The sequence below is a fragment of the Xyrauchen texanus genome, chromosome 46 (genome assembly GCF_025860055.1).
Source record: "Xyrauchen texanus isolate HMW12.3.18 chromosome 46, RBS_HiC_50CHRs, whole genome shotgun sequence".
In the NCBI taxonomy this organism is placed as follows: domain Eukaryota; kingdom Metazoa; phylum Chordata; class Actinopteri; order Cypriniformes; family Catostomidae; genus Xyrauchen; species Xyrauchen texanus.
This window is the reverse complement of record NC_068321.1, coordinates 7173920-7199212: the sequence shown is the minus strand read 5'-3', so window position 1 is coordinate 7199212 and position 25293 is coordinate 7173920. Positions and strand designations below refer to the sequence as shown.

At 43.0% G+C, this 25293-nt stretch overlaps 1 protein-coding gene across 1 annotated transcript; it reads left to right on the top strand.

Moving 5' to 3' along the window:
* Positions 1 to 630: 630 nt before the first annotated feature.
* Positions 631 to 25292, top strand: LOC127638017 (lymphocyte-specific protein 1-like; the record flags this gene model as incomplete). Its single annotated transcript, XM_052119369.1, has 5 exons — positions 631 to 836; positions 8899 to 9045; positions 16738 to 17113; positions 17196 to 17335; positions 25187 to 25292. Coding segments are annotated over exons 1-5 (828 nt in total), but the record flags the coding sequence as incomplete, so codon positions are not given.
* Position 25293: the final 1 nt, after the last annotated feature.

Here is a 25293-nt window from a genome sequence, read left to right as displayed (position 1 = left end):
TATATTTATATATGCTGTTTAATAAGTGTTTATTTTATGCTTTGGACTTTCACCATTTTTAAATCTCTTTATAGCGTTTGTCAGTTCACTGTTCATAGACCTGTGGTGTTACAAATGAACTTTTAAAATATTCCATGTAGTCCCTCAAATAATATGAGGTCATGCATAATAATTTGGGCCATGTCAGCTCTCCATTACTTTAATTATTTGATTATGATTGTGTTTTTGTTTCTTATTTTAAATTTTAAAATGTTATTTGTGTTAGATTCACTCATCTATCAATCTTATAAGTAAAGATAAATACTATTTGTCTGGCTTAGGTAGGTACATAATTTCCACATTGAGTTTTTTTTTTAAGCTTTTGTCTGTGTAAACAGAGAAAAGGAAAGGCTAAGTTTTGGGTTCGGGACAGGGGGCTTGTGGGGGTCTGGATTCATAGCATGGGGTGGGGGATATCAACTTACATTTTCCCTTGGGACAGCCACATGACCTGGGAAAAGAGGGAAAAGGAGGGGAAAAGATGTTGGACTGAGCTCACTCAATGAGAACCACATGCAGGAAAGAAAAAAGAGGGAGGAGGAGAAGAGGAGGAGGAGGGGAGAGTGTGTGACTAAAGCCCTGTCTCTGAGAGAGGAGTGAGCGCCGCGTGGATCTCTCCTCAAAAGTTTAGTGTCCAAGAGTGTGAGTGTTTGTGTGGGAGACTGTGAATCAGATTCAACGGAATACAAAACGTCCTAGAATTCGATAAGAAAAAGCCTGAAGAGAAAAGAAAGAACAATGTCAAGTGCAATCATGAGACGAAACTCCAGCAAACAGGGTTTGCAGAATCTTCTGAGGTGAGGAATGGTTTTGTATTTTTGTGTGAAGTAATTTCAGGTTTAAATCTCTCAGGTGTGATGATGGGCATGGTTTGTTTTCTCTTCCATGATCAATCATTCATCAAATACATTTCATAATGTGTTATCAATGCTATTCTTTATTCTTTAAGAACATATCATCCTTCGTCAACTTACAGGACAATGTATTGGGTTTGTGATAATACACAACAGCTGAACAGGTAGTCAAATAGAGGTCGAGACCTAAGACAAAGCCTCATAAAGTACCATTAGTGGGAATCTCATAAAGCCTGTCAAGAACATATTGGGTCAAATTTCAACCCAAAATCAAAAGAAAGAAATAAGATATTATAATATGCGTAAAGAAACGTATGCCACTTGAGGACTTTTAAGATTTTTGTCATTATGACATTTTTTTCATTCCAATTAAGCACATTTAAAAATGTAATGGTCCTGAAATAGGCTTTGTTTGAAATGTAATTTCAAATTTGGGGGGGATTTTGGGGTGAAATATGGCCTAGATGCATTTCTTAAGTTTACAGTCTCAATAGACATTAAATATAATTTAAATTACAGTAATTAACTCATAATAGTCACGGTTGTAGCTTTGATGTTTCCACAATAGAGTCTTTATAGAGAAACGTGTTGTGTAGTTTACTCAGGCTTTTATAAGCAGGGCATTTGTGAGTACAGATGAGAGGTGTTTGTTTCTTTCAGAGGTGCTGTGAGATTGTGAAGAGAAAACCGGACAAGAGAAGAGAGGAAGGGGGGTTGAGGGCACTCAGGCCCCATAATTAAAGTTAAGGTGACACGACCTGAAGACCTGCATTGGCAGTTACATAATTGATATGACTGGCTATCTGTAAAGGTGCCACAAACCAACTATAATTTAGAAAACTGTAGGTTTGTTTACCATGAACAATTAAGCTATTTCAATGCACAGTGTGAAGCTTTAATTGCCAAATACCCAGCTCTTTTCAGAGTCAAAACTAGTTTTTTTAAATAAACATAAACATGTCCAAGAATAGTGTGAATACTCAGGAAGTGTATATTATCACTGTATTCATTTCCGCACAGACAGTAATTTAGGTGGATCAGGTATGCTTTTTCAAACACTCCACAAACAGGTTGCATAAATGCAGACAGGGTGGATTTATTTCTCAAGGCTTTTCATACAGTAGCTGCCAAAACCACCCTTTCTTACTCTATTAATGGCCTATATTCATTCTCAGAACCGCTGTTTGTTTTGCAGAGACGTGTACCGGATATGTCAATTACAACCTTTTGTATACAACTCATCACAGTATTTTGATAACCATTACAACTATTACAGATGACAAAAACACTGTAACAGAGACACTTACAGCACAGAACATACTATCCTTTAAAGGCACTTTATTAGGAACACCTGTGCACCTACTTATTCATGTGATTAACTAATCAGCCAATTGTGTGGCAGCAGTGCAATCAATGCATGAAATCAAACGGATATGGGTCAGGAGCTTTAGTTGATAATCATATCAACCCTCAGAATGGGGAAAAAAAAAAAATGTGATCTCAGTTATTTGGACCATGGCATGACTATTGTTGCCAGACGGGCTGGATTGAGTATTTCTGTAACTGCTGGTCTCCTGGAATTTTCACACACAACAGTCTCTAGAGTTTACTCAGAATGGTGCCAAAAACCAGTTAGCAGCAGCTCTGCACACTGAAACACCTCGTTGATGAGAGGGGTCAACAGAGAATGGCCAGACTGGTTTGAGCTGACCTACAGTAACTCGGATAACCGCTATATACAATTGTAGTGATCAGAATAGCATCTCAGAATGCACAACATGTTGAACATTGAGGCAGATGGACTACAACAGCAGAAGACAATGTCAGGCACTTTATTAGGACCAAAATTTTCCTAATAAAGTGCTCAGTGAGTGTATACTGTATTATACAGTTCATTTTATATATATTCTGCAAATACTCACATCCCCAAAACACCCCCAAAGAGTGTTAATTATTGGTTAAAACTATTATAAATGTGTGTGTGTGTGTGGTTATTTATTTATAATTTTCGTTGTGCTATTTTTAATTTTTTTATTTTCCTCAACAAACTAATTATAAAATTGTGCTGCTTGTAGTATAAATGCAGGCTCCATTTGCCTTGGGTGCTTTAGCTCTTTCAGGGCAAAGTTTTTTTTGTTTTTTTCCATTGTATAAATTATGCTTTAGACAGCTGTTCTTAACTTCAGGAACTGTTGGCCCAGCACAGCAAAACAAAAATTGTTTATCGTACAACATTGAATTTCAGTGGGTTCAAACAAAGACAATGTCTTCCTCATTGCAAATGGATTCGTTTTTGAAAATAAGGGCATGTCATACAACCTGTCCATGTTGGCATGTTGTCTGATTCGGCTAGCTTCTACCAAAGCACTGTACAGTTTGATTAGACCCACAGCCTTTGCCACTAACAACAAAAGTCTACCAAGTGGATAGCCTATTTATTTAGCTAAATATGCACCATTATATGGTTAGTTGCTTTTCATTACTTGAATTAAGCATTGTTTTTCCCTGTTTTCTGCTACAGCATGCAATCAATTTTTGGGTTGTGGGCCATGGCCCACTGGTTGAGGACCAATGATCTAAGATTTTAGTATACACTTAAAAATGTCAACATTTAAATGTGGAGTCATGATAACTCAACTAAAGGTAATTATTTGATGGTATTTACCATTGCATATTTGAAAATGGTGATTTACTAAGTTTAGTGGGTGTGTCATTAAAATTGCTGACTAAAACTGATGTATGGCATTATAGCAGGTAGAGCTGGTGAGGTGACTGACTTTCTACAGCAACCCATAAGTGCACAACACAACAAAATTAGCTGAAAGCTGAAAACACAACGGAGTTAAGCCATAACACAACAAAATTAAGCTGCAAAACAACAACTTATTTCCATTGTGCTGTGGCTTTTTTGTTGTATTGTGGCTTAATTTAGTTGTTATTTGCTTTATTTTCATTGTGTTTTCAGCTTTTATTTGCTTTGCCAATTTTGTTGTGTTATGCACACCGAGCCATCGTAACTTTTCAAAAGAAGTTCCTTATTCTTGAAAGAATCTGGTAAAGTTTCAGAACACAAAAGGGGGAATTAAAATCTGGGATCAAAACCGTTTTTGGTAGTTGTTCAATTATCAGTTTCCTCTATCAAATGAAAAGTTAATATAAGTAGATACAGGGTTAAAAACTTAAAACTGGATTAGAAAATCAGTGATGTGTAAAAAGTTTATATCACTGGTTTTTAACTGGCATGAAAAGTCTCTCTCATAGTGGTCAAAGCGTCACCCCCTGATCCGCTGACTTTATGCAAACCGCTCTTCTGTTTACGATACTCTGATAAGAGCTGCAGGAATGCAGAGTGCTTAGCTGTTTGATTGAAAGGGGGAATAAACTTTACCATCCCCGTGGCAGTGTGCTTTTCCAAAGGTTTACCATTTTAGAGTAGAATAAACACTGCAGGGCACCTCTGGGCTGCGTTATGTTTAGCTAAGAGTTACGAGCATGATTTTGTTTCTTTCTTGATGTTGTTTCATCGTCTCTCTTTCTCAAGCAGGCATCAGTCAAAGCCCTGTGATGGAAAGTCACTGAAATGGTACAAAACACAAGAATTTTGTGTAGAAAACAAGGTCTAATGACACATTTGAACAAAACCCCAGTATAATTAAGCAAACAGAGCACAGTGCGGCTTTTGGAAATAGGCTGTGTTCCATTGGGACTGACTAAGGTTTCAGACTCTCAGACATTATATGATTACTAGGATTTGGTCCCATTCGATGCACAGCAATGGACTGACCAATGATTAATTGACTTAAACATGTCCCAACCATACATTAATAGAACTATATATGTATTTACTGTGCAAAAGCATAATCTCTTCCTTGTTCTTTGGTGAGAAAGTTATAATTCAGGAATTTATCCATTCCATTTGAAGTGTGCAAAGAAATGAATCTGATGCATTACTCTCTGATTGATTTACATAATTAAAGATGACAGTCTTCATGATTCATAACCTTATACATCCTAAGGTTTAGAAGACTCCTTTGAAATTCCTTCAGCAGTTGAGGATACACTGGGAAACATGAGTTGTGACCACACACTGTTGGGTTGAAGACACTAAAATTTTCCTGAGACAATAACTCTGATTTACTCAATAAATCTATCTTGTTATGATGACATCATCTGGCTCAGAGAGTCAATAAACCTCGCAGCTGCCCTTCAATTCAGACACAAAAGGCCAGAGAAAGAAATTCTATCATCCATCATTCAGATCTCAAATAGCAGGATTTGTTTCCCAGTAAACATGCACATAGGAGAACAAAAAAGAACATTGAGATGGTTTCAATTAGGAACAATGATTTGTTCTTTTATACAAAGAGGATCAGAAAATAGTTACAAGATGGTACGGTAGGATTTTTACCTTGGACATAATGACTTTTTTAAATTCACGTGTACATGTTAAAGTGTATGTTAACGTGTTTTTGTTTGTAGGTGTAACAATTAGTAAAAGACATATATTAATGTACATTAGAAGTAATGCAGTTTCTAGTCCTGTCTTTATTTGTTTATTCAACTGGCAAAATGTACTGTTTAAGAGCCACATTGTTTATACTTTGACGAAACCAACCTACAAAAAGCTTAGGCTACATCCACATTAATCAAGACAAATTTGAAAACTGTGTTTACATGGTTGAAAAACTCTCTGACCATACATTTTCCAAAAGTTGCTCGTCCACACTGAAATGTCCCAAAAAAAACTCTAACAGTGCATGCGAGAAAAAAAGAGTAAACTTCCCATCACCTTTGATGGAATGCCATGTGAATGTTGTACAAAGTAACATTTATCTTTAATAATACTGTCAAAGTGAATAGCAGGCACAACAACACAGCTACAACATGGGCGGCCATCTTGATTGTTTTGGGTGAATGGATTACATGACATGTGTCACATGTTAACAAATATGTAATAGATTTAGAATATCTCTGTTTTCCCTGTCCACACTACAACACGAAGACGGCATTTTAAAATGTATCCACCTGCCATCTCAGTGTGGATGGAAGGCCTAAACGTAACAAAATTTACGTTTTCTAATGAAAAGTATAAGTGTGGATGTGGTTGACTTACAGTGTTTTAACATCGATAAAATGACACACTTCAGCTTTAATAATTAGGGTTTAGAGTTGGAAAGGGGAACCCAGGTTAGAGGTCAACCTCCAGTTGACCCATTTGTGCCTGACCCATCTAGCTCAGCCTATCCATTGCAAGACCAGACTTGGCTGGGGAAAATTAGGGCATGCAACAATAGCGAAAAACATTTCCCAATCTGTCAACCCTTCCAAATCCTTTCTGCCCCAAGCACTAGTCTGTGGAAGTTTAATCACACATAGTTAGAGGAGGTGATACATGTCGAATGCAAGCCAGGGTTTTGTTTCTTTTCCTCTCCCTTTCACCCGCTTTTTAATTCAGAAATAGCTCTGAGTAATGTTTGGTCAATTTTTCTTTGACACACTTTGACTAAAAAACTGTTTCACTTTCTTTGGAAGATGGTATTTCCAGACAAGATGAAGGAAAACGAAAAGTAGGTGACATAATCAGACTGATAGTGGTAAATAAATTAGATGTTGAATGACATCACTGGCAAGACTGATATCATTAAAATGGTTCTTGCCAAAAAATGAAGTAATCCCTGTTGAGTGATTAACAGCCCTATAATCATCAGGCATGGGAACTGTGTGTGACACATCAGATTCTGCCATAAGCCCTTTGTGAAATTGTGTGGGTAGTTTCAAGATGTGGTTTGATCTTCACGAGTTGAAGCTGGATTTCCTTTGTCTAAATCCTCCAAGATATTACTAGATTTTATTAGGGGACTGCAGAAGAAATTAAAGAAAGAAGAAGAGGTCACCGGAGATATGGCTTTTTTCACACTGCGGCTAATTTCAATTTGTTTATCAGATATGATATTTAAGGCTCACTGTTCACACTGTCATTTTGGAAGTTATGAAATTGGACAATTTTTTAATTGTTCAATATCTGGTATTTCAATATTGGCTTCCATAATAATGACTTAAACATGATGGCATAAGACTTTCTTCTAACTGAGAGCAGCTGTCAGTGTGGATTAAGTGGATGTAAAACTGAACATTTAGCCTTCATCTTTGTATCTCACCATGGCGTGGTAGATTGTGAGGTACTTGTGAAGTTGTTAGGTACATTAATGCATTTTACACATTCATGTAAATGCTATTTGCTCTCTCACTTTATAGTGAATGCCACATATTTCGAGAAGGATATAGCTGAAGGCAGAGCAACAAAAAGGGGTAGTCGCTCCAAACCTCCAGCAAAGATATAGGGAACCCCTAACCAAACCCTTTCCCTAACCCTAACTGTGTGTGGAAGTGACACCCCCTTCTGGAGTTGGCGCAACTCCCTTTTGGAGTAACCCCACCCCTTCTGGAGAAGCCCCACCCTCTTTTGGAGAATCCACCTCCAATATTTGGAGATCTATACCTCCTTGCATACTTCTATGTATGGGACCAATAAGCAGAACCATAAAGTGTCAATGTGAACACATTTGTAGACACTTCTGTGCATTGTTTGTGATTTTAGATACAATGCTTTATGGTGAGTTTTCTCTTTCAAGTCAACTATCATGGCGGAGCAACATTTTGAAGAAAATATTGCTGAGCGAGTAAGTTAAAGTCAATCTATTTATTGCAACTAAGACTGAATAATAACACATCCTGTTTAATGGCACAGGTTTTTAAAGGTAACTCTATCGCCCCCACAAGTACTGAGGTTTGTTTCCGCATCAGTAATGCAAGAAAGTACGTACTATATTCAACCGGACTGCACATATGCATTGCGTTGGCCAAGCACTCGCATCTGCGTACACATATTTGTGGAAAGTATGTTTCTGGCCTAAGAAATCTGAGTCAGTACCCATCATTTACTACGAAATATTCCATAAAATCTGTAAATTCTGACTGGTCCAATATCTGCAGACTGGTGCCGAATAGCACAGAGTGAGCCGATTGCAAATAGAAGCAAAAATCTAAATGTTGTTAATGTTATCCAGCCATTAGGTTCAGCAAAGAGCTTCTTTCAAAGAGACATTTTTCATATATAAGGTTTTTGAGTCAGCAATACGGTTCTTTGGCATTTAAAAATATCTTCAGATCAGTCTATTGGTTTCTAAATTAATTAAAGTATCAGTACAATGATGGTTTGCTAAAGAGCTACAGAATAAAAAGATATTTGTGGAATTTAAAAAGGTTATCCTATGGAATATGGAGTATTGATGTAGCCCTGTTGATCTGTCAACATATGCTTTTATGGCTAGCTGTAAAACCATTGTGGCAGTCTTTGACCTCAATGATAATCTGGCCTGAAATTCTTGTGAGGGTAATTGGTGACCTATGTGCTCCCTTAATTGATCCAAAAGCCAGACTGAGACTTTAAGCCCTGACTCAAGGGCAAGCCAAGTTACTGCCTACTGCTTTAACATTTGTAAGAAATTAGCAGGACTTAGCACTAGCGAATACATCTTCATGTGCCAATGAAATCATTTATTTCTTTATTTTTTTTGCTTGCTTTTCCGGTTTGGTGTAAGCACAGATTCTCTGGCCAAGCGTAGAAAGTTTACACATGCATTTTCACACAAGCACAGACATGAAGAGCGTGTATGTATCCATGATAGTGTTTGCATGTGTTTTCGGGCTACAGTACATACTGTAAACATTGAGATTTCCCTCCTCATGAGTGTGAGTTTGCATAGGTCTCCATTCTCCATCATTCAGTCATTGGTGGTGTTGAAAGCCAGAGCAGATGTTCCTCTGGCTCCAAATCTCAACCAAGTGAATAAACAAATTGTTGTTGGAGACATCTTTTAAGAGGTCCATATATCATAGTCAACAACGCTCTACTGTGCTAAGGGTCGTTCATCATATTGGTCAAGAAAGAAAAATGGCTGTTGTCTATTGTAATGAGGAGGTCATTCCATTTCTATTCTCACAGAGTGACGGCCCAGCGGAGTATCGAAGATGCAGAGGAGATTGAGAGAGAGAGACGGCGTAGGGCCCGGGAGGCCTTCCGCAATCAACATAGCCCGTCTGGATCTGCAGGGTTTTCTCATGACAGTACAAGCCCACCTGAGGCAAGCCTGTAAGTGCTTAAAACACGTTCTGTTTCTATCCTTCACACTTCACCTGGTTTCTGTTTGGCTTGTTCTATTGCATAGTGGATTTCCTTCTGAAATACACAGAAAAATGTGGCCTCTCATGCTAGAAAGTACTTTGTCTGAGAATAGTCTGCTTGCTATTGGCCTAGGAGGCATACTACTGTATATTCCTCCTAGGTCAATAGGAAGCAGATTCATGTTAATACCTGGAGAGAGCTATCTCTTAGGATTGCTGTTCATCTCAACGGTGGTTGCACATGCCCCGGAAGAATGCAACCTATATGTTACCATCTTTGCTCAATGGCCATTTAGTTCTGGGCAAATTTTTTGGAATCAATCACCTGATCCATAAATATCATGTCGCTAATAACACTAAATCCACAGTAAGAAGGGACTTCAAGCAACAGATGTAAACAGGACTAAAAGCTAAATAAAAAGAGAGCTTTCAGTCATTTATTCAAGTATGAACAATGAAAGCAATGGGTTGCTTTAAGTGTTAAATGAAAACTTACTGTCAGAAGAAGAGTTTTTACTTGTGTACCATGTCTAAAAGTCTAGATATACTGTTTACACAATATTTGCCTATTAATCTTGATGACCACAGTAAACTATGAAATTCTACTTAGAGGTTTAGTTATATATGAGTATTGAGGATGATGTTTAGGCTATTTGCTGTGCTCGCCACACATCATGTCTTGTAACATTAATGTTAACGCTACCTAAGGTGTTGCTGACATACCTTCGTACAAACCGCAAGTTCGATTCAATTAGCCAGAGTTTAAAAAATAGCAACACATAATCCCTTACAAGACTAATGAAATAATCTGCTACAGGTATAATTACAATGCCTCATACCACAAGACATAACATTTACTTACCTGTTACGTAGTATTGACTAGTGATCAGAGTCCTCAGTGACTGAATCAGTGCCTAATAAAGCATCTAAAAATAATATTTGAATATTTGAAATGTATATGTTGCTTGCAAAACAAAAGTGATATTCGTTAACAGAGGTGCTTACTTTTTAATTGGCTATCGGTGACCATGTTTACATGCACTTCTGAAAATGGTCTATTCTAGGGTTTTTACACAAGCGTCGTGGGGCAATTACTCTGCTGTGGAGAAATGACCGATCCGCATGTATAGGGGAGTAAAGAGTTTACCGCTTATACAGTGCACGTAAATGGTAACGCTTTCTCGCAATATGCTGCTTTCTCAAAGTAAGCCGCTTTCTGGTTTCCATGTAAACATAGTCAATGATGAAAAATGCTTTTTGCCCACATAATGGTGTAGTTGTGGCATCTACCAGCAGAGGCCAGCTGCTGATGCTAATCAGTTAAACCTTCCTGACCCTGTTCTATTGCTCAGATTTCAGCTAAAATTGCGATTATGAGTAAATCAAGTGCTAAAATTAAATGAATATTATCATAACATGGGCTGGAAATATTATATCAATTGACATGGCAAAGCGTTTTATCTCCTATTTTTTAAATTAGGAAATTGCTAAATTAAGAGTAACATTATTTAAAACTACAGAGATTGTGAATCGAAATGTATTTAAAGATTTGGAAAAGGGGGAAAATATGCTATGTGTCCTGGCAACAAGTATTTTTTATGGAGGATTGGTCAGTAACGTTTCTAATGCGGGGCTTAGCAAAGTCAATTTAGTTCTCTTTCTCTCTGCTTTTCTCTCAAACACACACAGTCACACACACGCACGCACGCACACACACACACACACAGGGATACAGCTGCCCTCTCATCATTACCTAATCTCTAAAGAATTTTCAGATGGGCATGCCTTTGCAAAAGGGTTTATGTCACATCCCACACCATAGTGCTTTGCTTTTAATCAGAGCAACATTATGGAATGTCTGTCCCTCATATTTTATGTGCGTATCAGCTCTCTGATTAAACTTGTTTACACTGAAATAGGTCGTCTAGGACCACTCTGTAATTATCTTTGATCATAGAAGACTTAGAGGCTTCCTCTTGCCTTGGAAATGCATGAATCACGTTGAGAACTTGTTAGAGCTTTTTTGACATGGCAAGTGTTTTTTAACAATGCAGGTGCAAGCATTTTCAAACTAGTCTCACAGAATTACAACTTGGTGTTGTAAAGAAACTTTCACATTTTAACTGGGTGATTTTGCATTGAATTGTATTGATTGTTGTGGTTAAGTCGTTATGCTTTGCTGAAAGTCTTCTTAATAAGCTTGTGGAATGTGCTCTGCATTCCTTTCAAGCAGCTCCTGGGCAGATAAAATGGACTTTAATGCAGTTCTTTTCATTGAATAGCAAACAGTGACAGGTGCAGCTGGTATCATTAAAAATGGCCTGAACATTATTAATGTTTTTGGGTGCAAGTGTGTGTGTGTGTGTGTGTGTGTGTGTGTGTGTGTGTGTGTGTGTGTGTGTGTGTGTGTGTGTGTGTGTGTGTGTGTGTGTGTGTGTGTGCATTTTAAAAGCTTTGGGAACCCTTTGAATTATCCCTAGAAAACATTTACCATGATAACAATAGTTTGTGGCAAAAATACATACTATTACCAGTAACTATTATTATGGTTCTATAGTTACTGCAGTAAAACACTAATAAAATAGAAAAGAAATTCCACGTTACAGGAAAAAGAGCCGATTACTTTTTTATATAGACGTCGTCTGTCAGCTAACTCAAAAACATGCATGCGCGCTAGCTGTACCAGCTTGAAAACTTTTTTTTATGTATTTATTTTTTATCTAAGCTAAAGAAGCACAATTTATGAAACCATTGTTGTCAGATTGAACTGCTAATTTGAAATATGTTCTTCAATCATAGTCTTGACCAACGTTTTTGGAGATTTCAGTCATTTCCAATTAAAGTAGACAGGATCTGTACTCAAAATGGAGAACAAACTTATTGCTTACAGTGCTGTATACACTTTAAAAAAAAAAGTATTATGAATTAAGAAAAACATGTTAAAATTGTGGACTATTTCATTCGTCACCCTAGGTAAATTATTCCATGCAATTTGCTCACATCCACATTTTGGCAAATGTACAGTGCTTATAGAAATGTCACATTACACCTTGGATATTTAAATAAATTCAGTCTTACCATTTCCAGCTATATTTACACATTATAACCTTAAACATCAAAGTGAAGATAACATGTAAACAAATTCTGAGCATTGAGTGAAAATTAGATTTGGTTTTGAATAAGTGATCAGCCCCCTAATATTTACCAGTACAAACTTGCTCAGATGCAATCAATCACATTTCAGATCACATACCTGGATAATTGGCCCCCACCTGCTATCAATTGTAGTGATTTCGATTTTTTCAGTATAAATCTGGCTGTTCCATGAGGAGTCCATTACTAGTAGAGCATGGTGGTGAATTCAAGAATTCACCATGGTTGGGACGTTGATTTCAAAAGGGCTCAGGGATAAAATTGTGAAAAGGTACAGGTTAGGAGAAGGGTACAACATTATTTCAAAGGTTTCTATCCATATGAGTACCGTTCAGAGTATATCAAGAAGTGGAAAGTGCATGGCATCACCAAAACCTTGCCTATATCAGGCTATACCTCCAAACTGGGTGGCCGTGCCAGGATAATTTCTATCAGAGAAGCTATCTAGAGGCCAAAGGCAACTTTGAAGTATTTACAATGCTTTATGGCTTAGATTTATCATTCTGTGAATGTTACAACAATCTCCCAAACATTACACAAAGCTGGTCTGTATGGCAAGGTGGCAAGAAAGAAGCCTCTTCTGAAAAAGTGCCACACTAAGTCTTGTTTGCACACTTGGATGATTCTGATTCCATGTGGCAAAAGATTTTGTTAAAAAATTAAACTTTTTGAACTGAAATGCAAGTGCTATATTTGTAGTAAATCAAACAAAGCACACAATCCAGAGCATACCATACCTGCTGTGAAGCATGGGTATTCAGTGGGGACTGGACAATTGGTCAGGATTGAAGGGAAAATGGGGGGATGCTGCCATGCACACCCAAATTGCTGAGGAAAATGTGTGGCCCTATGCTCGACAAATGAAGTAGGGCAGGTGGGCACTAGAATTACCCTAAACACACCACCAAAAAACAACACAGTGTCTTATGGATAGTAAGATCAAAGTTCTTAAGTGACCAAGTCAGTGCCCTAACCTAACTCCAGTAGAAAATCTGTGACTGGACTTGAAGAGAGCAGTCAGTTTGACTGAACTTGTAATATTCTGCAAGAAAAAATGGGCAAATATTTCCCAATCTTATGTGTATGTAGTGTCATGGCTTTTGTGGTGAGCTCTTTGGTCTCCGTCAGGGCAAACAGCCAGTGTGGGAGTATTCACTGGAATTTTTAGCATTTGCCTTGGGTTTGGGGTTCAACCAGAAATGCCTCATTGATCTCTTTGTTGCAGGCCTGGTTAAGCCCATCAAGTCTTGTATTCCTGTTGGGGGTGAAGAGGGGAGTTTAAAGTGGGATTATTTTATCTCAGCATGTGTCTCGGAAGGCTCTCTCTCTTAATCCCAGCCTGAGGACAGCGATGCCATCCCCTCTTCCCATCACTCGTAGGAAGAGACGAAGCTCCACACCTGAGTCCGTGGCTGCCCACCAGGAGGTTGTGGCTATTCACGCTGCCGACCACCAATAGGCGGCAGCCACTCCCGCTGCAGTGCTTCTGACTGTGCGCAGGCGGAGAAGGAAGCTGTGAAAGGCGGCCGATCCCCAGTTGCTGCCAGCGCTCCCAGCCATGGAGGCTGTTCCCCAGTTGCTGCCAGTGCTCCTGGCCACGGAGGCTGTTCCCCTGTCACTGCTAGCATTCCCGGCCATAGAGATCGTTTCCCAGTCGTTCCCTCCATCCAGTTCCCCATGACTGTCGAAAAGTCTGTCCAGTTCTCTGTGGTTGTTGACAAGCCCATCCAGTTCCCTGAGGCTGTTGGTGAGCTTTTCCAGTTCCCTGCGGCTGTTGATAAGTCTGTCCAATCCCCTGTGACAGTCAATTACCCTGTCCAGTCCCCGGTAACCATTGACGATCCTGTCCAGTCCCCAGCGGCCGTCGACCAGCCTTTTGCTTTGTCCAGTGGCCAGCACCCATCAGACATGAGCTACCAGTCTGTTGCTCAGCCCAGTAGCAATCACCCATCAGACATCAGTCTGTTGCTCAGCCCAGTAACCAGCACCTGTCAGACACCAGTCTGTTGCTCAGCCCAGTAACCAGTACCTGTCAGGTACCAGAGACCAGTATTTTGCTCAGTCCAGTGGCGAGCACCTGCCAGACACCAGCTACCAGTCTGTTGCTCAGTCCAGTAGCCAGCACCCATCTGACACCAGCCACCAGTCTGTTCCTCAGCCCAGTAACCAGTATCTGTCAGACACCAGCTACCAGTCTGTTACCCATTTGTTCAGTTCCCAGCGGGTGCCACTCACTCAGTCCTTTCCCCAACAACTACCGACCAGTCTGTTCAGCCCTGTGAGGTTCCTGCCCAGTCTGACCAGCCCTCTGCTGTCCTCTCTCGGTCTGACCAATTCCTGTTCCCAGGGGTCGTCGACCTGTCTGACCCAGTACTGTCCCCAACGACTAATGACCATTCTGTCCAGTCCTCTGTAGCCACCTCTGACTTCACCAGCTGCTCAGCGGCTCAGACTTCGCCTTGGACTCTGGGTCCTTCTCAGGCTCCACCGTGGCTTCCTGATCCATCTAGTCCTCCGGTTTTTCCTCCAGTTCCGCCATGGCCTTCTAGTCCACCTACTAACTGGCCCAGACTATCCCCCCGGTCTCCCTCACCCACCCTCCCTGGTCTGTCATCTGTTTCTTGGTCTGACAGCCCTCTCCTTTTTGTTGTATGTGAATGTGTCTGTGAATGTATTTGTCTTGTGTTTGAGTGCACGTCTCTGTTGTGTTTTCTGTCCGCCATTCACTCTCCTTACCCTGCCTGCTTGTTTCCTCTTGCCACACCTCCTCATTTAGTTCTCGTCATTGTTTGTACCTGTCCCTCATGTAACGTCCTCTATATATTGTACCCTTTTTCATCTTGTGTTTGTTGAATCGTTTTGTTAGTAAGTCAGTCTGTTCCTGTCTGGTTCCTGTTCCCATTCATGGCCGGTCCTAGTTATTATTTTTATTCTAGTTTATGTTAAAACGTTTTCTCTCCCCATTAGAGTTTTGTGTTTCCAGTTTGTTTTCTGTGGTTTTAATAAATAAAAGTATTTATATTCACTCATTCCTTCGCTTGGATCCTTCTTCATTTGATGAGATTTGTGCCTAATATCGTGTTTTATTGTAACAATAGCTGTGACTATCAAACTGTGTATCAAATATATATATATATATATATATATATATATATATATATATATATATATATATATATATATACATATACATATATAGTTCTATTTTGTATTGTTTACTTTAGAATTTATTAAGTGAAGTAAGCTACAGAATGTAATAACATCGACCTATTCTCTTCATTAACTTGATTTTACTCAGTTAATTGTTACTTTATTGTTAAAAGTGAACAATGGGCATAGTTCAGACAATTGTGTATCACCCTCATCTGGTTGCCCCCGGCAAACAAAAGAAAACAACAAACAGCACCTTTAAAAATCCTCACACGCATGTCAAACATCTGTTTTCGAAGGAGCGTGTTTGAAGTTTGCCTTTCGTGTTAATGGGTTGGCACGGTGACTTAAACACATAGTTTCTCTCGTCAAAGTAACACAAGTAAAGGTGTGTGGGCCATGTGTTGCTTTCATTGACTGGAGCCGGTCATGCCTGACTGAATGTTAACTTGCCCAGACCCCTTATGAATGTGATTTTATATGTCTGTTTCTCATTGTTGTAAAAGCGTCCTTAGCCTCACCCCAAAATAATGAAGACTAGGATGGTCAAAAGAAGGATGAAAAGTCCAGGTTTTCTTCTCATTTCGTGAGAGGATGATCAACGATATTTTTACTACTTATCTGTTCAATTATTTGGATCAATCTCTGAACTTAAATTAACTAACCAACCCTAACCCTTCCATTCTTTTTTTATTTGATTATTTGGTGTTCCATGGTATTGGATATCCAAATATATATATATATATATATATATATATATATATATATATATATATATATATATATATATATATATAGGATGGCTTTGTGTAAGGATAAGACTGAAATTTAAGTTATACAGTATCTCACTGAAAATCTCATTTGACTCCATTTGGATTCAAATTTAATTTGCATTTACATTTATGCATTTGGCAGACACTTTTATCCAAAGCAACTTACAGTGCACTTATTACAGGGACAATTACAGGGACACTTGACTCCAGGAGCAACCTGGAGTTAAGTGCCTTGCTCAAGGACACAATGGTGGTGGCTGTGAGGATCAAACCAGCGACTTTCTGATTACCAGTTTACCAGTTATGTGCATTAGACCACTACACCACCACCAATGAATTGAGTCAATCAATGGTGTCAATGAATTCAAGCTGCATTTGATTTCATGTTCTGATTGATCATGATGTGCTATTGATGTAATTGATTTTAAACCATGGTGTGTCAAGTTTGAATATGCAAATCAAGTAATATTTAAAATTTTAAGATGGATTCAAACCTGCATCTCCCACATGAGCACCACAGTACATACACTAACCATTAGACAATGCTTCAGAAGAGTTAACTTCTAGCGGTGTTGTTTTTGCAGCTACGAAGGTGAGCTCAGCACCTTTAAACCCAGCAGCCCTATGACTCTGGATGAGGATGAAGGCTTTAGCGACTGGACTCAGAGGCTGGAAAGAGGAAAACGTCCTAGACCAGAAGAGAACGGTCGTGGGAAAGAGCTGCAAGTTGAGGACAGAAGAGTAAATGCAAGATCTAGACAAAAGGAGAAGACCAGTTTCACCACCTCAATACAACCTCAACAAGCTCAAAACACAAACCAAGAGGATGAGGTAGAGGGACAAAGACCAGCAAGGAAGAGCAATGAGAGGACGAACTGTCAGAATCCAGAGGAATGGCATGAAGTCATCAGAGACAACAAAAGAACACAAGAAGAAACAAAACCACCAATGGAGAACAAGGTACCATAAGAAGTGTTATTATATTATTATGTACATGTTGCCTTTCATGTTATTGTGTCTAAATCAATACCCTCATTCATAGATGAAAGAGGAGAGAAAGGAGTTGAAGGTGTCATACACTTCTAAAGTCTTCCTACAGCAGGACAGACTGCCTAATGGCAATGAAGTAGCAGCTGTTGAGGAAGTGACATCACATTTGGTCAAAACCAAAAGATCTCCTAGGTAATGTGTTTCTATGTACTTTTTCCACCACTTCGTCTTTGGTTGAATCTTACAAAAACATATCCAGGTCAAATTTCACCACTGTAACATGGTTCAAATGCACAAGGAGGAGGCGGGAATTGGCTGAACAGTCAAAGTAATATTTAATGAATCAAAAAGACACAAAACATACACACACACACACACACACACACACACGCACACACACACACACACACACACACACGCGCGCAGATGCGTGTGGCTTTCTCTCTCTCGAACTGCTGCATCCGGCTCGGCTCTATCCCTCTCCTCGGCTGATTAGCCCAATTGGGGGCCGGCCGTACGCACTCACGGCCCGCCCCCGACCCTCCTCCTCATCACAAAGAAATTACATTTACTTTGGAGTATTTTGTCATTCTCATTATATTGATACTCATTTCTGTAATGAGAGCGTAAATGTAGTGAAATTAATGCGTTTTAATACGGTCTGAGCGTGGTAAGCTGGATTTCTAGCCCATATGTGTGAACAAAAATGATCTTAAAAGCTAATCTAACCGAGACAATCTTGGGATGTTGTCTAAGTACAGTTTGCCTGCAGCCTACGGTTCGATTTGCTATAACGCGTATTTTGAGCACAAAGCATTCCGGGCTCACTCCATTTTCCCCTGACAGCTTACTGTACACCAGTAATGATAACACGCAGAGAGACCAGATGAGCCTATTTTTTTTTCTATGGAGATAATAGATTAAGTAGCATTTCAAACTGCAAACTGGGTCAGAGCATCTCTGAAATGGCAAGGCTTGTGGGGTATTCCCGGTCAGCAGTGGTGAGTACCAACCGACTGTGGTCAGAGTAGGGACAAAACACAAACCAGCGACAAGGTGTTGGGCGCCCAAGGCTCATCACTCCGTGTGGTCCAAACCAACAGAAGGTCTACTGTGGCACAAGTTTCAGAAAATTTTAATTATTGTTACAGGAGGAAAGTGTCACAACACAGTGTTTCACACCCTGCTGCGTAAGGGGCTGGGTAGCCGCATACCAGTCAGAGTGCCCATGATGACCCCAGTCCACGTCGAAAGTGCCTACAATGGGCACTCGAGAATCAGAACTGGACCTTGGACAAATGGAAGAAGGTCACTTGGTCCGATTAGTCCCATTTTCTTTTACATCACGTGGACAGCCATGAACAGTACGTGTGATATGTTTAACTGGGGAAGTGATGGCACCAGGATGCACTGTGGGAAAACGAAAAGCCGGTGGAGGGAATGTGAGGGGAAACCCTGGATCCGGCCACTCATATGGACACCAATTTGACACATGCCACCCACCTAAACATCACTGCAGACCAGGTACACCCCTTCATGGCAATGGTATTCCCTGATGGCAGTGGCATCTTTCAACAGAATAATGTGCCCTTCCACATTGCACATATTGTTTGTGAATGTTTGAGGAACATAATGAAGAGTTCAAGTGTTGCCCTGGCCTCCAAATTCCCCAGATCTCAATCTGAGCATCTGTGAGATGGGCTGGACCAACAAGTCATAACCACATCAGCTCCACCTCGCAGCTTACAGGACTTGAAGGATCTGCTGCTAATGTCTTAGTGCCAGATACCACAGGACACCTTCATGGGTCTTGTTGAATCCATGCCTCGTCTGGTTGCTCTTTCTTGGCAGCACGTGATGGACCAGCAGCATATTAAGCTGGTGTTCATAATGTTTTGGCTCATCAGTGTATATACTGTATATTTAGCAGGCAACCCCCATAGGTGAGGGGTTCAGTGGCCGCTCGATTAGACAATCCCAACCTGCCATTAAATGGGGGCCCTCACTGCATTTCAACGGGGGAGTCCTAGCTGCACTTTGAACAGGAGAGCCCATGATACAAATAAAGGGAGTTAGCTCAAACTGCATTCGAAAGGAAGAACCCCCACTGCGATCCGAAAGGCAGGCCCTTACAGCAATTTCAGATGTGGGGGCTCCCAGACTGGCCAGGTTCCCAGCAGCATCCAAAAGGTAGGGCCGGCCCAGTGAACTGACAAGGATGAAGCAAGCATCCCTCTGACCCTGATTATGAGCGTTTTGTGATTAGATGATGAGGGCTTGTTATGCCTTTCTGATGTGGAGATTGTTGGTACGGATGTAGCTAAGATATGTGTCAGTCAGTCACTTTTTTATATAGCACATTTAAAAACAACAACAGTTGGTGTTGAATGACCAGCGGCCCAGTAAGCATATTTGGTGCTCGGGCAGGTCTTTCTGGGCTGCTATGTTTGCACCTGTTATGCTTGAGTAAGGAAGCAGACGAGGAGATGCGGATCCAAACGCAGTTGAACTTTATTAAGTGAACAACACAGGAAAAACACAAAGTAACAACCCACGATGGGGAAATGAAACATAAACTGAGTAAGCTGACCAAGGTAGACACGAACAGGGAACTCGGGAGGGAAAGATACACCGGGTTAACATCAAACAACGATCGACAAGGACTGAACAAAAAACCAGGGTTTAAATACACAAACATGGGAAAAGGGGCCAATGAAAGAACAGAACTCAAACAAGATAACAAGGTGATTAACAGAAACCAAAGGCAAATTAACAAGGGAATGAGGGACACCTGGAAGAAATAATCAAGGGAACACCAATCATAATAACAAACTACAAAGGACTACAAAAAACCAAACAGGAACCAGGAAACAGGGGCTAAACTAAACTTCAACATAAGAGCACAACAACAAAGGAAACCAATGAACATGACAGAAACCAAACAGGAAACAGGAAACAAGGACTAAACTGAACTTCAAAATAAGAGCACGAAGACAAAAGACACCAATGAACATGACAGAACCCCCCCTCAAAGGATCGGATTCCAGACGATCCAAAACAAAAAAAAACAGGAAGAACAACATGAGGGCACCAGGGGCAAACAGACAGTACAAGTGGGCACATGGGCAGACAGGCAGACCAGGGGGCACACTGGGCAGGCAGGAAGTCCGGGGGGCACAGAGGGCAAGACAGGCAGGTCCGGGAGGTGCCAGGGGCAGATAGGAAGTCCGGGGGGGAAATGAGACAGTCCACGAGGGCACGAATGCAGGTGAGACAGTCCACGGGGGCACAAGTGGAGATGAGGGTTAGGGGGCCAGGGAGGTATCGACTGGGCAGGGACAGATTTAGGGAACCTGGGAGGAGGCCACTGGACGGGGACTGGGTCAGGAGGCCAGGAGGGAGGACTCAGGACGGGAACAGGGTCAGGAGGCCTGGGTGGAGGCCGCAGGACAGGGACTGGGTCAGGGGGCCTGGGAAGAGGCCACAGGATGGGAACAGGGTCAGAAGTCCTGGGAGGAGGCCATAAGACAGGGACCGGGTCAGGAGGCCTGGGAGGAGGCCACAGGATAGAGGCCGGCTTGGGTGGCCTGGGCGGTGGTCATGGGCCAAGGGCCGGTTCAGGGGACCTGGGCGATGACCACAGGACAGAGGCCAGTTTTGGTGGCCTAGGAGATGGAGTGGCCACAGGGGGGGCCGGCGGAGCCGCGTGAGGCGGAGCCAAGGAGGACCTCTGAGGCGGAGCCGAGGGAGGTGATGGCTCAGAATCCCCAGAAGGCGGAGCTGAGGGAGGCTCAGGAGGCGGAGCCGGGGTAGGCAGCGCCGTGGGAGGCTCTAGGAGCGGAGACCAGGAAGACTCTGGAGTCTCTGGGGGCAGAGACGTAGGAGGCTCTGAGGGTGGAGCCGTCGAAGGCTTGAGTGGCTTGAGAGGCGGTGCCGGAGGAGGCTCGGGAGGCGGAGCCATAGGAGGCTCTGAGGGCGGAGCCGTCGAAGGCTTGAGTGGCTCGAGCGGCGGAGCCGTAGGAGGCTCGGGAGGCAGTGCCGTCGAAGGCTTGAGTGGCTCGAGAGGCGAAGCCGGAGGAGTCTCAGGAGGCGGAGCCATAGGAGGCTCGGGAGGCTCTGAGGGCGGAGCCGTCGAAGGCTTGAGTGGCTCGAGAGGCGGAGCTGTAGGAGGCTCAAGAGGCTCTGGGGCTGAGCCGTCAAAGGCTTGAGTGGATCGAGAGGCGGAGCAATAGGAGGCTCTGGAGGCGGAGCCGTAGGAGGCTCTGGGGGTGGAGCCGCAGGAGGCCCCGTGGGCGGAGCTGCAGGAGGCTCGAGAGGCTCTGGGGGCGGAGCCGTAGGAGGCTCAAGAGGCTCTGGGGCGGAGCTGTAGGAGGCTCGGGGGGCGGAGCCCTGGAAGGCTCGAGAGGCGCAGCCCTGGAAGGCTCGAGAGGTTTGAGGGGCGGAGTCCTGGCAGGCTTGAGGGGCGGAGCCCTGGAAGGCTTGAGAGGCGGAGCTCTGGGAAGCTCGGAGGGCGGAGCTCTGGAAAGCTCGGGAGGCTTGAGTGACGGAGCCCTGGAAGACTCGAGAGACTTGAGAGGCGGAGCCCTAGGAGGCTCGAGAGGCTTGAGGGGCGGACCCCTGGTAGGCTCGAGGGGCTTGAGGGGCGGAGCCCTGGAAGGCTCGAGGGGCTTGAGGGGCGGAGCTCTGGTAAGCTCGGGAGGCTTGAGAGATGGAGCCCTGGAAGACTCGAGAGACTTGAGAGGCGGAGCCCTAGGAGGCTCGAGAGGCTTGAGGGGCGGACCCCTGGTAGGCTCGAGAGGCTTGAGGGGCGGAGCCCTGGAAGGCTCGAGAGGCTTGAGGGGCGGACCCCTGGTAGGCTTGAGAGGCGGAGCTCTGGAAAGCTCGGGAAACTCGGAAGGCGGAGCTCTGGAAAGCTCGGGAAACTCGGAAGGCGGAGCTCTGGAAAGCTCGGGAAACTCGGAAGGCGGAGCTCTGGAAAGCTCGGGAGGAGGAGCCCTAGAAGGCTCGAGAGACTTGGGAGGCGGAGCCCTGGAAGACTCGGGAGGAGGAGCCCTGGAAGGCTCGAGAGGTGCTGGCTCTAGGATGGGCACGACCACTGGCGCTGGCTCTTGGACGGACCTGGCTACTGGCACTGGCTCTTGGACGGTCATGGCTACTGGCGCTGGCTCTTGGACGGTCACGGCCACTGGCGCTGGCTCTTGGACGGTCACGGCCACTGGCGCTGGCTCTTGGACGGTCACGGCTACTGGCACTGGCTCTTGGACGGTCACGGCTACAGGCGCTGGCTCAGGGACGGTCGAGGCTACAGGCGCTGGCTCATTGACGTTTGAGGCTAACGGCACTGGCTCATTGACGTTTGAGGCTAACGGCACTGGCTCACTGACGTCTGAGGCTACAGGCACTGGCTCGGGGACGGTCGAGGGCTCAGGCTCGCTCACAGTGACATGCGTGGGCTTTAGCTCGCTCACCGTGACATGTGTGGGCTCTGGCTCGTAGACCGGGGCTGGCGCGGGCCGGGAGGCGGAAGCCCGTCTTCTCTCCCTCCTCCGGGCAGACGCAGTGGGCCGCGCTGGCTCATGGAAGGCGACTGGGGAGTCACCACAGTGGGAGGAGAGGTGGAATCCTCCTCGGCGAAGACCACGGTGTAGGGTGAGCCGCAGACCAGTAAGGTCGCCTCCAGGAAGTCGTGGAGATTCCAACCAAGCGTTGCCGGCGGCAAACGCTCCCTGAGCGAACCGTGTAAAGTGTCCCTGAAGAAGACCACCAGGGCTGAGTCCGGGAAGTCTGTGAATTTCGCCAGCGCGAGGAAGTCGCTGATGTGGTCTTCAACAGGGCGGCCCTCTTGTTTGAGGTTGAGCAACCGGCAGTTGGCCCGTATAACTGCTGGATCCATAGTTGGTCGATCGTTCTGTTATGCTTGAGTAAGGAAGCAGACGAGGAGATGCGGATCCAAACGCAGTTGAACTTTATTAAGTGAACAACACAGGAAAAACACAAAGTAACAACCCACGATGGGGAAATGAAACATAAACTGAGTAAGCTGACCAAGGTAGACACGTAACAGGGAACTCGGAGGGAAAGATACACCGGGTTAACATCAAACAACGATCGACAAGGACTGAACAAAAAACCAGGGTTTAAATACACAAACATGGGAAAAGGGGCCAATGAAAGAACAGAACTCAAACAAGATAACAAGGTGATTAACAGAAACCAAAGGCAAATTAACAAGGGAATGAGGGACACCTGGAAGAAATAATCAAGGGAACACCAATCATAATAACAAACTACAAAGGACTACAAAAAACCAAACAGGAACCAGGAAACAGGGGCTAAACTAAACTTCAACATAAGAGCACAACAACAAAGGAAACCAATGAACATGACAGAAACCAAACAGGAAACAGGAAACAAGGACTAAACTGAACTTCAAAATAAGAGCACGAAGACAAAAGACACCAATGAACATGACAGCACCACTGATATGGAAGTAATGGCTTGAGAATAGTCTGCGAAGAGCAAGTCGCATGGGGATTTAACTTGGGAGAGCTGGACAGAATTCGACAGGTTGGAAATGCAAACTGAATGTCCTCTTTGTTGATCTGATTTGTGTAAATTATTTACTCGACTGCATATCCTGCATCCTACTGGCATAAGGTTCGATTGGGTAAGCCCAGTATGCATTCAAATAGGGGTCCTCCCACGTTCAAACAGAAGAGCCCTCATTGCGATTCAAACGGGAGATCCCATGGCCAGTACATGGAGAAGAGAACTGGAGAGCCCTTGCTGTGTTTGAACGGGAGAGCAGGACTGAGTTTGAATGGGAGAGCCATATTGCTTTGAACGGGAGAGACGTACTGCATTTAAACAGCCTGAATGTGGTGGTTCTTGATGCATTCGAACCGGAGAGCGCATGCTGCATTCAAATGAAGTGATTAAAGTTGCTTTAAAATGAGAGCCCTCTCCCTTTTTGCGATATGAATGGGCTGAATCCTCGAGCATGGGACCACACTGCATTCAACAGGAGAGCTTACGATTAATGTGATAATGGTTTATGCTTTATTTTACTGAGCTTGCTCAGTGCTGCGAGGGCTGAATCTGCAGCCGTGTGCCTGCACAGCATTCGACGAAAGGACACTTTATTCTTGTGAAAGAGCTGTGTGCTGCATTTTAAAAGAACTCCCTATCTATGGTCAGACATAGATCGCATTGGTCTGCAGCTAATTGTTGCGGATAGCCGGGGCTCGAGGTTGGGCATGCATCTGCATTCTGCTGAGATAACGGCCTAGATCAGCACTCTGATAGTGGGTGTACATTGTTGGAAACATGAAAATTAGATTGTCATGAAATTAGAAGGCACCTGAAACTAAGTAGTATGATGTTTATTTAACTTAAGTGTATGTTTTGGAGCTTTGTAGATTGTTTTCCAGCATTATGCGAGTATTACTGGCATGGCGTGACTTGTCTCAATTTGACGAGGAAGTATGAAATCATTTGGAGTTTGTGCCTGAGAATTGGATTTTATCCAATCTTATATGGGCAACGTATTCAGAAGTGTGGTGAATAAAACTTCATATTTGTATATGAACAATCGTAGGGAGCTGTTTCACATGTATACAGTGCCGCAGCGGTCGGCATGCGGAAGCAGCTTCATGCTATGATCTGCTTTGGTGAATAGAGATTAGAAAGAAAGACATTAAAAATAGCACTTGAAGTGGTAGTGGTCAATCCTGCGAAAAATATTAAAATAATGATTTGCTGTGACAGCTTCTGTTGAATAACATGATGATTTAGAAGGAAGAGCTGATTTGATGAGGGCAAGTGTTTTGCAGCGAAGTAGCATCCGACGGTCTGAGTCTCTTGCATGGGTCTGCTCATGGGCTGGGCCAAATGCTGGAAGACTCGACACCACATAGAGGTCATTATTTACTCACCGTCATGTAATTCCGAACTCACACCGACTTTCTATCTGCTGTGGAACACAAAAGGCAATGTTTAACAGAATGTTCACACTGCTATTTTCCATCTTCTCCTTTCTTGCAGGACTGTAGGTAAAGATCAAGCCCTTGAGACAAAGAAAGAGATGGACACTGGTCTAGAGACAGAAATGAAGCTTGAGAAGATTCGTCGTAGCCACCAGGAGAAAGAAA